The following is a 12,277-nucleotide window of genomic DNA, read 5'->3' as shown; positions in this document are numbered from 1 at the left end:
GTAGCTTATGCTTTTCTTAGGATGACCTTGTGGCTGACATTATTGCTGCATCTTCCATTGCCCAATCATTAGATAACTAAAGTAGTGGCAATTATTGGCTTCTGTGTAAGACTCTGGGATGAAATTACTTTTTGTGCACTTCAGTTGTTAGCACGATGGAATTTGCCATTCTGTCATTTATATTCAAACTGATTAGTCGTGAATGGTACCATGCAGTTGATGCTGCAGTACTGCGCGAGCGAGTTATGGATTGCACTGCAGTTTGTTTGCTTGTAGGAAGGACTAGCTTTCATTGCAACTGAGAATCTTCCTGTCGTTGTCCCCGGGGGCAGGAAAATAGCTCATAATAATATTATTAGCACTAGTCAGTACTACTCCCTCCGTCTCATAATATAAAACTTTTTTGTAAGCTACTCCCTCCGTCCTCATTTTGATGACAAGTATTTTCGGACGGAAAGAGTAATACTCCCTTCGTTTTAAAATATATGACCCAATCTATTTTGGAATGGAGGGAGTGCTTCTTCCGTTACTAAATATAAATCTTTTTAGAGATTTTAATATAAACTGCATACGGAATGTAGATTCACTCATCTTGCTATATACGTAGTTTATATTGAAATATTTGAAAAGACTTATATTTAGGAATCGAGGGAGTAGCTTAAAAAACATCTTATAGACGGTTAACTTGTAAAAATGTTTTATATTATGAGACCGATGGATTGAGTAGTTTGTTTTCTTTCAAATGAAAAATCTGTGCCATCCAATCCCCGGGCACGCTGGAAATGCATCTGCACCGAGCACCGTAGGACTTTTCCTGGACGCCGTCCCGTCCGGTACCTTTCTCTCCCCTTCCTCCCTCTCCCATCCCAGCCCCCCTGACCTACCCAACGCTCCAATGCGGCGCTAAGCAAAATCTCTCCCACAGGACGCCACCGCCGTGCCGCCCCCGCCGACGCCCGCCCCCGTCCGCCTCTCCCCGCGCGTCGCCGCCACCGCCGCCGTCCCTGTTCCGCCGCCTCCCCGTTCCGCAATCTCGGAGATTGGATTTTCAGGTATGAATGACCCTTCCGCCGTCCAGCTGATCGGTGGAACAGCTTCCATTAATTTTGAGTTGTGCCCGTACGACATCTAGATCCGCCCCTGTAATTATATCGTTTCGTCGGCGACGAACCCCAGCAAGCATGCTTGGGTTGCTCTGAGTTATATCCCACCCCGTTTGTCGCGGAATTGTTTGCTGGCCGCCTTGTAGCACTTGGTTTTGTAAATTCTTCTGGGGATTCAGCTGAACCCCCATACTCCAGGCTAGGTCCCTGTCTCGGATCGAACGAGCTTGCTTGCGCGCACAGGCAAGCTCGCAAAGCCCGCTGATTGCGTGTCGTAGCTAGACTCGCGGATCACTGGTCTGCAGTGCGGGCGCCACCTGCCACCAACCTTTATATGTTGTACATGTGTGTGCCCTCTTTGTGGATAGCGTGCCGAAGGAATCTGAATTGAGTCCTGAGTGGGATTGGAAAGTGAAGTGGCTTTGGTATCGATTCCGTTTTCTCGCGATATAAATCCTCTTTATGAATCAGGCTTGCACGCCTGTTGGATTTGATGGATGGGGATTATCGTATCGTGTTCACACTAGATAACTTGTTAAGTAGATTACTTCCGCAATGCCCATTTAGGAGCATGACAGTAAGTCTGTGACTATGATACACTTTCCTGTGGCTCGCATGACCGCTGTTTGCGCTCTTCTTGCCATGGCCTCTGTTTGTTTATGGTCCATTTCTCAGCTCGACGCGAAGAATGGTTTGTCGTCATGATATACCAGCACAGGTTGTGGACCATGTAAAGAGTGATATGCCCAACCCACTTGGTAATAAAGCTCACACTTTATCCCTAAAAAAGGTGTGTTTGCAACCATGGCCTCAAGAACCATGCCATACATTTTTTTTTCTTATGCTCGTGGCATCTTAACAAATTGATTTCATGGAACCCACTGGCCTTTTGTGGCCAACATAGCTATAAAGTTTTGAATGGCGATTCATTGTGAAATTTTTTGGAGGCTACCCTGAGGTGGTAATCCCAGGCATCCTTAATGTTTGTGAATTGCGAGAACAGGGTTACGGTGATTACATGGTGTTGCCTTCTATTTATTTACTCTAGTGCTGCAGCTTCAGGAGAATGTGTGATCATTTTAGCAACATATTCTGTAGGTGTCATTTCAGAATAGTACTATGTTTCTTGCTAATGGGTTCCTAAGATACTGCTAGTATTTGGCCAACATTTTACACTATTAGTGTGGTGTAGCACGAGTGAGATAAAATTGAATGCTAGACACTGTCTTCAATGTTTTAGTGATGCTGGTTGTGTTTCTTGTATCTTGTTGATCACCATAGGTTTATTTAGAATATTGAAGTTTTAAACCCATGCTTTAATTTCTGTGTTCTGATTTATCAGCAGTTAGACATTGTTAGTTACCTTTTTTTCTTTGCTTCATGGTAGTTCTCTCTACAAATTATTTATGTATATGTGATTTTTTGACATGGACATGCAGTACCAAGACCGTGCCACTTAGTTGGGTGTCCTACAATGGAGTTTGACAGTCTAAGAGAGGCCTTTGACCGAGTTGTTGAAAAACGTGTGTTATCTTCTACCAAAGTTCAGGAAGTTATTGATCAGATAGTGGATGAAGTTAAGCAGGTAATATCCAAGATGCAGATGATGGATACAGATTCCATGGACAGTTGTGACCATTCATCCATGCTTGCAGAATTGAAGGCCAAGCTGAACGAAATGGTGCCATTGAACCAACTCGAAGGCTGTCAAAAGGAATTGAATGTTGCACTGAGCAAATATCTCAAGGTTCTCGAGAAGTCTTTTACTACAGATATATCAAAGGCATATAGAAATGTGGATTTTGAGGCCAGCACAGTAAACAACATAATAGCGAATCATTTCTATCGCCAGGGCCTCTTTGATCTTGGAGACTCCTTTGTCCATGAGTGCGGTGAATCAGATGAGACTTACCTGAAATTGCCATTTCAGGAGATGTATGGAATACTTGAAGCGATGAAAGTAAGAAACCTTGAGCCTGCGCTCACTTGGGCTGCCAAGAACCATGACCAGCTGTTGCAGAATAGCTCAATGCTCGAGTTGAAGCTGCATTCTCTTCAGTTTGTTGAGATACTCACCAAAGGAAGCAGAGATGTTGCTTTACAATATGCGAGGACTCACTTGGTGCCCTTTGCCTCCTTGCACAAGGCAGAGATCCAGAAGCTAATGGCTTGCCTGATCTGGGCTGACCGGCTTGAACAGTCCCCATATGCCGAGTTTGTCTCATCGACGCATTGGGAGAAGCTAGCCGAGGAGCTAATCCATCAGTTCTGCAGCCTCTTAGGTCAGTCTAGCAATAGCCCACTGAGCGTAGCTATATCAGCTGGTTTTCAAGGGCTGCCAACCTTGTTGAAGCTAACCACGGTAATGGCTGCCAAGAAGCAGGAGTGGCAGACCATGAAACAGCTTCCAGTCCCCATAGACATCGGACCAGAGTTCCAGTACCACTCAGTCTTCGTATGCCCGGTGCTCAGGGAGCAGTCGAGCGACGAGAACCCTCCGATGCTGATGCCCTGTGGACACGCCGTATCAAAGCAGTCGATCATGAAGCTGTCAAAGAGCAGCTCCAGACCTTTCAAGTGCCCTTACTGCCCCTCGGAGGCGGTAGCTTCGCAGTGCAAGCAGCTTCATTTCTAGATGTTTCACTTTTTCCAGATCGAATTCTGTTTATACAAGCCCTTCCTTCGTGTTTCTGTTTCACCCATACAATAACTTTGCCTGTATTATAACCTTGTATCTTTATTTAAACCTGGATGTTCATCTGTACAGTAGCTAATTCCAGTGTGGTAAGATTATCTCTTGGTACAAAATACAAAAATAAGTTTCACAACTGGCTTAGTCTGTCGTTCGAATCCTGTATGTTCATGATCTATTGGTGATGAAGTCATGTAGGCTGGTAAATTTGCTACACGTTTTTGTGCCAGATTGTGCTTAGTCATGTACTACTAAACACAAAATAATTGTCGTTGAAATCATGTATGCAAGACAAATTAGATGGAGTACATGCATGTATTAGACACGGGCTGTTTTTAATCTTGAGGCTTGAGTGGGGTATGTTTTGTGAGCATGAACTTCGTTAACAAGGAAACCATGAGTGCAAACATTCAAAGTTTTAAAAAATTCTGAAAAAAAATCCCACATTGACATACGGATACATGTGTGTAAAATTTCATGAGAAAATACATTATTTGCGAGCTACACAGAAAAGTGAAAATCTCCGGTTTTTATATAGTGAACAGTACACACACTGTTCAAAATCACCGATTTGTTTTCTTTTTGTGTAGCTCGCTAATGTATTTCATCGTGAAATTTTGCACACATGAGGTATACGTCCGTATGGTACTGTGGATACTTTTGAATCACTGAAACTTGTAGCCCGAGCACCAAAAGGCGAAAATTCCCAAATAACCGATAGTATATAAGGTTTGGAATTTCGTACAAAATCATGGACCTAATACACAGATGAATCATGTGAAAAACTGCCAAATTCCAACTCGATTCTAAGATATTCTAGCTAGCTAGCTACGGAACTACCACTGCATTTTTTTTACCCTAGTAACAGAACGCTTTCTTCCTCCTGGACCTGAACACCTTCCGTGACAAAAGTGCTACGTAGTCTAGTAGAGATAACGAGGCGATGATGCAGCTGACAGGAGCTCGCCGGTGCTGGTGCTGGTGCTGGCGCTGGCGTTGGAGCGATGGAGCGCCTCGGCTTGCCAATGCGCCGCCGTGTAGTTGCTCTCCAGACTGGTGAAGTTGTCGCTGACGTCCATGCCCATGGCCATGGGGTACCCGTACCCAGATGGTAGTGTGCTCACGTAGTCGCCGCCGGCGGCGACCTCGCCGGAGTAGTGCTCAGGCGCCAGAGTGCCGTCGGCGAAGCACACCTCGTCGGTGTGCCACATGGTAAGATCAGGCCAGTTGTAACCAGCGTTGCCGAAGCCCGGCGCGAGCATCTTGTCGCCGCCGCCGGCTGAGTAGTTGTAGCCAGCATTGGCGAAGCCCGGCGCGAGCATCCCATCGCCGCAGCCCGAGTGGTTGTAGCCAGCATTCCCGAGGCCAAGCGCGAGCATCCCGTCGCCGCCGCCGCCCAAGTAGTTGTAGTCAGCGTTGCCGAGGCCTGGCGCGAGCATCTTGTCGCCGCCGCGCGAGTAGTTATAGTCAGCATTGGCGAGGCCGAGCGCGAGCATCCCGTCGTCGCCGTCGCCCGAGAAGTTGCCGCCGGCGCATTGGAAGCCGTCGCATCCTGGTTGCATCTGGAAGCCATGTTCCTGTGGGAATTGCTCGAGTAGGTCGTCGTTGTTCCCGCCATGGTACGGCACCATCTGCAGCTGCTGGAAGCCCTCGGCGTCGTCCATGTCCACGGGGTCGCCTCCGGTCCAGGGAACGCCGCCGTCGTGCCCGAGGTGCTGCGGCATGGCGGCGTAGTCGGAAGAGTCCGGCGTGACCTGCTCACCGAGCGGGCCGGGGCCGTGGCCGTGGTCCGCAGGCACGCCCAGCGCCTCCATCCTGTCTCCCGTGGCCAGCAGCGCCGCGTCGATGGCCCGGAGCAGCTCCCGCGCGTCGCCCAGCGTCATGTCGTTGAGCGCCTCGTCCCAGTCCGGGAGCGCGGCGGGGCAGCCGTGGCGCGCCCTGGCGAGCTTGGCCCTCCGCTTGCCCAGCTCCGTCTCGAGGTAGGCCCGGTGCGTGTGCCCCGCGCGGGCCTCCGGCGGGACGGCGCGGCGGTACCTCTCGAGCACGCCCTCCTCTGACTCCCAGACGAGCGGCGGAGCCCCGGCGCGAGCGCTGGCGCAGACGAGCGCGACAGGGACCCCGCAGAGCGTGGCGAGCTTCTCCGCCTGCTTCTTGAGCCCATCGGCCCTCTTGGCGTGCGCCTTGGGACGCTCCCGCGCGTACTCCATGAGCCTCATGGGGCGCGCCATGGTCGGCTGCGGTGCGTGCTCTGCTCTGCTTCTCTCCTCTGCTCCTCCGGTGAGACTAGAAAAAGTCCTACGAATAGAGAACCAAACACCACCTAAGTTATTCCCATTATGACTAGCCTGATACTACATCTGTAATGCATAATTATATGTTGATATCATAAAGGACTACATTTATTGCTATGCATAACACAAAGTAACACATCATTTAATATAATATGGTATTATGATATGATACTCAATATTTTTTTCTTCATTTAATTACATGCCACTTTATTAAAATTACTTAGTAGGAAGGTGCTTGCAGCGTAGGGCGGCAAACCGTTTCGATCCGGTTTGTACTTGGCGTAATTAATGCGGCATCGTTGAGGAGGGTTTCCGGTTCCGGCACGGCGAGCGCCGGCGCTAGGTTTTCTAGACAACGGCCTCCCGTCGATTTTCACTAAAGAAAACTGCCATAATCTATATCTATATCTATTAGTAAACGAAAATGTTAACGCTCATATGTGTGGGCGTCTGGCAACTCGTCCACACGCATGGATCCTTGTCCAACCAATTATGCATGAATTTTGGCGCGTTCTAATAGTTTTTGTGTGCCACGTAGACTAAGCTAGTGTGTGGGCATTCATCCGGTCGCCCACACGTTTTTTTTTCACCACATGGGTGGCTGGTGTGTGGGCGTTTAGCAATTCGCCCACACACTAGTTTCACGCATGCAGAGGGGGCTGATGTGTGGGCGTTTATCACTTCGCTCACACGCCCGTCTCCTAGCCCACACCCAAAGCTGGCAGTTGCCATGTGTTTCTGCAGGTATATGGCAACTGCCCTAGCTTTGCTTGTAAGCAGATGGCAACGCTTTTTACCCGAGTTGCCATGTGTTTTTGCATGGTACATGGCAACTGCCGTAGCGTGCACGTAAACAGATGGCAACTCTTTCTTTTACATGGCAACTGCCCTAGCATGCTTGTGAGCACATGGCAACTCTCTCTTTTACCCAAACATGTTTTTTTGCCATGCCTTCTTATAGTGCTACATGGCAACTGCCTAGTGTTTAATGGGTGGCAACTCCTAAAGTTTTGAAAATCATGTCAACTGTAGTAGATCAGACCATACATGGCAACTGCAGTTGAGCAACCATGGCAACTGTAGTTGTACGACATGGCAACCGAAGTTCAGCGACATGGCAACTGCAGTTAAACGAACATGGACGAGGGTCTGAATCATGGCAACTGCGCGATGCGCGGTGACTGTCACGCGGGCGTGCGGGACCATGAGGTACGAGGCCTGACGTACGGGGCGTGTGGGCGTTATCTATTTCGCCCACACACACGCTTGTGAGAGGGATCGAGAGGGAAAAAAAGAGGTGTGTGGGCATTACTTTTTTTGCCCACACGTGGGTGCGTGGGCTGTTCTTCTTATACACCACACAAAATGTATGGGCAGCCTCCCTAACGCCCACACGTGTGGCACTTATCAGCGTCCGTAGTAAAAGATCCGTACGTTGCAACGGGAATATTTTTTCATAAATTTCAATGAACATGATCAAATTTTGCTGCATCACTGAGATACACTATCATTCTCATTTTCATTGAGATCTTCATTTAAATAATAATAATTGTATATATTTTGCAAAAAAGAAGAAGATAACACAAATATATCATCTTCGAGAAATCACGAGAGACAACAGGTGTCCCAACACTAATACAAAATACCCCCAGGAAAAAGAAGATACAATGCAGTCCTGGGAGAGAGCTTAAAGCAAAACAACCAACACCAGTTGCTAATCATCGCCGCCTTTGAGACTAACAACAACGAAAATGCTAAAAACCACCAAATCCTGAAATCTTCATATATTATTGAGAGCCTAAAATCTTGAGGGTCATACATTCATCCACAAAAACTTAGAAAATAGATGAATAAGAAATTGATGTTTAATTCGTATAAGTTACCAAATGCCAATTCGTGATTACAAAATTCTTTTTGACTTTGTTTTCACATCAGCCCTATAAAGCCTAAAAGATTACCAAATGTTAATAAATTCAAAAAATGCTCATGTTTTCAGAAAATGTTTAGAAATGTCAAGTTTTGTTCAATTTTTTTTAAAATTTTCTTGCTTTTATAAAGTGTTTGGAATTTTCAAAAAATGATTGTATTTCAAAAAAATATTCCTTTTCAAAAAGTACAAATTCAAAAAACATCAGAAATATAAAAATATTCGCATGTTTCAAAAGTTGTTTAGAATTTCCAAAAACATTCCCTCTTTAAAAAATGGCCTTGTTTACAAAATTTTGTTCAGGATTTTTTTCCATTTTTAGAATTTGTTCACAAATGAAAGAAAATGTTCCCTTTTAAAATTTATTCACAAATTGAAGCGTTGTTCACATTTTGGAAAAAAAAATATCATGCTTGTCAAAAAATTATTACTTAAAAGAATTATTATGAATTCCAAGAAATGTAAAAAAACATATAATATTCTGGTCTACCTCGGCAGTTAATTCTTCAAAATTCACACGGGTATATAGCCACAAAGGCTCACAAGATATACTGATCAATTGGTTGTATTCATGTGTAGCACAAGGAATTTTTAGGATTTTCCTCACCCGTTGCGTTTTGCACGGTTGCTACTCCGTGTGACGGCCCAGGTGGGGGGATTCCCAAACGTAAATCTAGCCGCTACTGTGTGGACTGGCCCAGGTGGGGTGGGGGGGGGGGGGGGCCCTTGTCTAAAATGTATTTTTTTTTTCAACCGCTACTGCGTGGGGGTTTCCTATTTGGCACGTAGGTCGTGCCCTAGCAACCTGGCATATAGCCCCTCCTGCATTCGATCCTGTTTTGGGCCAGCCTATTTTTGGATTTCTTCCTCACTGGTTCTGGGAAGAATCTAGAACCTTCCCTGAACCGGATTTTTGACTTCTTCATTTTTCTTTCTGTTTTCTCTTTTTCTGTTCCTTTTCTTTATTGTGAACATCTTTTCAAATTCGTGAACATTTTCTTGAAATTGTGATTTTTTTAAATCATGAACATATTTTGAAACTCATAAACATATTTGAAATTGTGAACTTTTTCAAATTCCTAAACATTTCTACAAATTTTTGAACACATGCTAAAATCATGAACATTTTATAATATTTGCAAATATCTTTTATTATTGTGAATATTTTTAATCGGGAACATTTCTAGAATGGATAAACATCTTTTTGGAGATTGGTGGAACAATTTTTAAAATTCATGAACTTTTTTTTATTTCATGAACATTTTTTGAAAATGATGATCATTTTCTGAATCAGCGAACATTTTACAAATTAATAAATTATTTTGTAGTTCATGAACATTTTTTGAATTTTTAGGATATTTTTCAAATTCATGAACATTTTTTGAATTGGCGGACATTTTGTTCAATTTCATTAATATTTTTAATACATGAACCTTTAACATCCGTTAACGCCTGGGCTTGACCGCGGTTCCTGACTGGCCGTTGACGCCCGTTAACGGCGTGCCTTCACTGCTGTCGGCCGACAAGTGATCAGCCACGCCAAAACACGCTCAGAAAATGACTCAGTGTTTTTTGCGCCTGTCAAATTTTTGGTTCAGTGCAAACTGTCATGAAACGTAAAGCGGTGGTTTTCCGCTAATCGTGACACGAATGTGATGGTCCCGTGGATTTAACTCACCCAACTCCATTGTACTCCCTTTTCTTTCCATAACCAATTATTTGAAGCAGACATGTGGGTACAGTTACATAGTCTGAAGATTGTTTGCATTCTTCTGGAGATTTAGATTTCTCAGATTTTCATTATTTGATCAATCAATCCATGTCGATCTCATTGACATGGTTTGTAGAATGCACCTTTCTGCATTTACCCTGTTTGGTTAAATGCCTAGCAGGTGATAAGAGGTATTCAAAAATCCCAGGACCTCCTCTGTGCGAAGCCTCGCATCACCCGGTTATTATGCTATATCCTCATCCATGTATTTAGCACTGTGAGTCTTTGACTAATGTATTGCCCTATAGAAATATGATTGTTTGATGTATGACTAGTTGAGTTCCCTCTGTATGAACTAGAGGCTCTCTTTTAAAGTTGTCCGCTGTCCCCATTCCTCGTAATCTCCGAATCGGTATTTAGTTGATAATTGTGGTAACAAAAGATCATTTGCAAACAAGGTTCTCACCACACCCTGATATTTATTTTGGCATGAAAAAGCATTGTGATTAAATCTGCTGAGAACGTCCTTATAACAGACTAGCGCTAAGCTTCATATGAATGGACCATGAATGTTGTTATTGATAAAGAACGAATTATGGGACACGTTTACAATTATGGGAGGAAGCGAGCATAGATTGCGGAGGGGGAGATGGGAACGTGTATTTTTGGGACGGCATGAAGACCAATGTTTCCACGTGAGAATTCTCGAATTTTTTTTTTATCTTTATCACAATGCACAGCCAAATTATCTCGCCTCGAGCAGTCTGTTCTGTTAGTAGAAGTGTGTGACATTTCTTCGCACCCGGTGCAAACGCATGAACATGTTTGCTAGTAGTAACTGATGGTATATGAGGTTTTGAATTGTGTACAATATCATGGACCTAAGATAGAAAAACTGTAAAAATCGGCAAAACTCTCACTACAAATGTTTGAGAAATCATGGACCTAATACAGATATCCTAGCTAGCTACGAACCTTCGACTGCATTTTACCCCCTAGTTCTTCCTCCTGGACGCCGTCTAGTAGAGATAATGACGCGATGATGCAGCTGACGGCAGCTCCCCGGTGCTGGTGCTGGTGCTGGCGCTGGCGCTGGCGTCGGAGCGCTGGAACGCCTCGGCCTGCCAATGCGCCGCCGTGTAGTTGCTCCCCAGATTGGTGAAGTTGTCGTCGCCCACGCTCATGCCCATGGGGTAGCCGTACCCAGATGGCAGTGTGCTCACGTAGTCGCCGCCGGTGGCGACCTCGGCGGAGTAGTGCTGAGGCGCCAGAGTGCCGTCGGCGAAGCCAGGGTAGTACCCAGGTGGCATGGCCGCGTCGCACATCTCGTTGGTGTGCCACATGGTAAGATCAGGCCACTTGTAGTCCGCGTTGCCGAAGCCCGGCGCGAGCATCTGGCCGCCGCCGCCCGAGTAGTTGCAGACAGCACTGGCGAAGCCTGGCGCGAGCATCCCGTCGCCGCCGCCTGAGTAGTTGCAGCCAGCATTGGCGGGGCCCAGAGTGAGCATCCCGTCGCAGCCGCCCGAGTAGTTGCCGCTGGCGAATTGGAAGCCGCCGCATCCTCCTGGTTGCATCTGGAAGCCATGTTCCCGTGGGAATTGCTCGAGTAGGTCGTCGTTGTTCCCGCCGTCGTACGGCACCATCTGCAGCTGCTGGAAGCCGGCGGCGTCCGCCATGTCCACGGGGTCGCCTCCGGTCCAGGGCACGCCGCCACCGTGCCCGATCTGCTGCGGCATGACGGCGTCGTTGGAAGAGTCCGGCGTGACCTGCTGATCAAGCGCGCTGTGGCCGCCGTCGGCAGGCAAGCCCAGCGCCACCATCCTGTCTCCCGTGGCCAGCAGCGCCGCGTCGATGGCCCGGAGCAGCGCCCGCGCGTCGTCCAGCGTCATGTCGTTGAGCGCCTCGTCCCAGTCCGGGAGCGCGGCGGGGCAGCCGTGGCGCGCCCTGGCGAGCTTGGCCCTCCGCTTGCCCAGCTCCGCCTCGAGGTAGGCCCGGTGCGTGTGCCCCGCGCGGGCCTCCGGCGGGACGGCGCGGCGGTACCGCTCGAGCACGCCCTCCTCCGACTCCCAGACGAGCGGCGGAGCCCCGGCGCGAGCGCCGGCGCAGACGAGCCCGACCGGGACCCCGCAGAGCGTGGCGAGCTCCGACGCCTTCTTCTTGAGCCCCGGGACCCTCTTGGCGTGCTTCCTGGCGCGCTCCCCCGCGTTCTCGACGAGCCTCATGGCGACCTTGCCGCGCGCCATCGTCGGCTGCGGCGCTCCGCTTTCCTCCGATGAGATTAGATCAGACGCCCTTGGCTTGGCTCGGCTTGGCTAGCTCCTTGCCGCTCTCCGGCGAGGCGGCTGGTATATATATATATAGGTGCGCGACGCGGATTCTCCCGGACGCGGCGGCTGCCTGTCATGATGGCCTACCTAGTAGCTAGGCGGCAGTAGGCCTATTACGCTCCGTAATCTGGCATTAGCCCGGCTGATTAGCTCCGGACAAATGACGCCGCTGGCTGCTGGCTGTGGATTAAACCGTGCCTCGGACCGTGATTAGCCGGAAAAAGGC

The 12,277-nt window shown here is 47.7% G+C and overlaps 3 protein-coding genes across 4 annotated transcripts; 1 reads left to right on the top strand and 2 right to left on the bottom strand.

Annotated features, from left to right (window-relative positions):
• Positions 1-802: 802 nt before the first annotated feature.
• On the top strand, positions 803-3,896 carry LOC125520601 (protein RMD5 homolog). Of its 2 annotated transcripts, none has more exons than XM_048685556.1 (2): positions 803-1,052; positions 2,543-3,896. In XM_048685556.1, exon 2 carries the CDS (start codon positions 2,578-2,580, stop codon positions 3,736-3,738), a length of 1,161 nt encoding a protein of 386 aa, XP_048541513.1. In that variant the 5' UTR covers positions 803-1,052; positions 2,543-2,577; the 3' UTR covers positions 3,739-3,896. The 2 variants fall into 2 exon arrangements, with proteins under 2 accessions (XP_048541513.1, XP_048541514.1); XM_048685557.1 differs by lacking the exon at positions 803-1,052 and having other exon boundaries at positions 2,547-2,688; positions 2,759-3,896.
• Positions 3,897-4,483: 587 nt separating this feature from the next.
• LOC125523393 lies at positions 4,484-6,060 on the bottom strand. Its single transcript, XM_048688430.1, has one exon. It carries the CDS (start codon positions 6,021-6,023, stop codon positions 4,719-4,721), a length of 1,305 nt encoding a protein of 434 aa, XP_048544387.1. The 5' UTR covers positions 6,024-6,060; the 3' UTR covers positions 4,484-4,718.
• Positions 6,061-10,622: 4,562 nt separating this feature from the next.
• On the bottom strand, positions 10,623-12,277 carry LOC125521514 (MADS-box transcription factor 3-like). Its single transcript, XM_048686568.1, has one exon. The coding sequence runs from the start codon at positions 11,965-11,967 to the stop codon at positions 10,744-10,746; it is 1,224 nt and encodes a 407-aa protein (XP_048542525.1). The 5' UTR covers positions 11,968-12,277; the 3' UTR covers positions 10,623-10,743.

The sequence above is a fragment of the Triticum urartu genome, chromosome 7 (genome assembly GCF_003073215.2).
Source record: "Triticum urartu cultivar G1812 chromosome 7, Tu2.1, whole genome shotgun sequence".
In the NCBI taxonomy this organism is placed as follows: Eukaryota; Viridiplantae; Streptophyta; class Magnoliopsida; order Poales; family Poaceae; genus Triticum; species Triticum urartu.
This window is presented reverse-complemented; position numbering and strand designations above follow the sequence as displayed.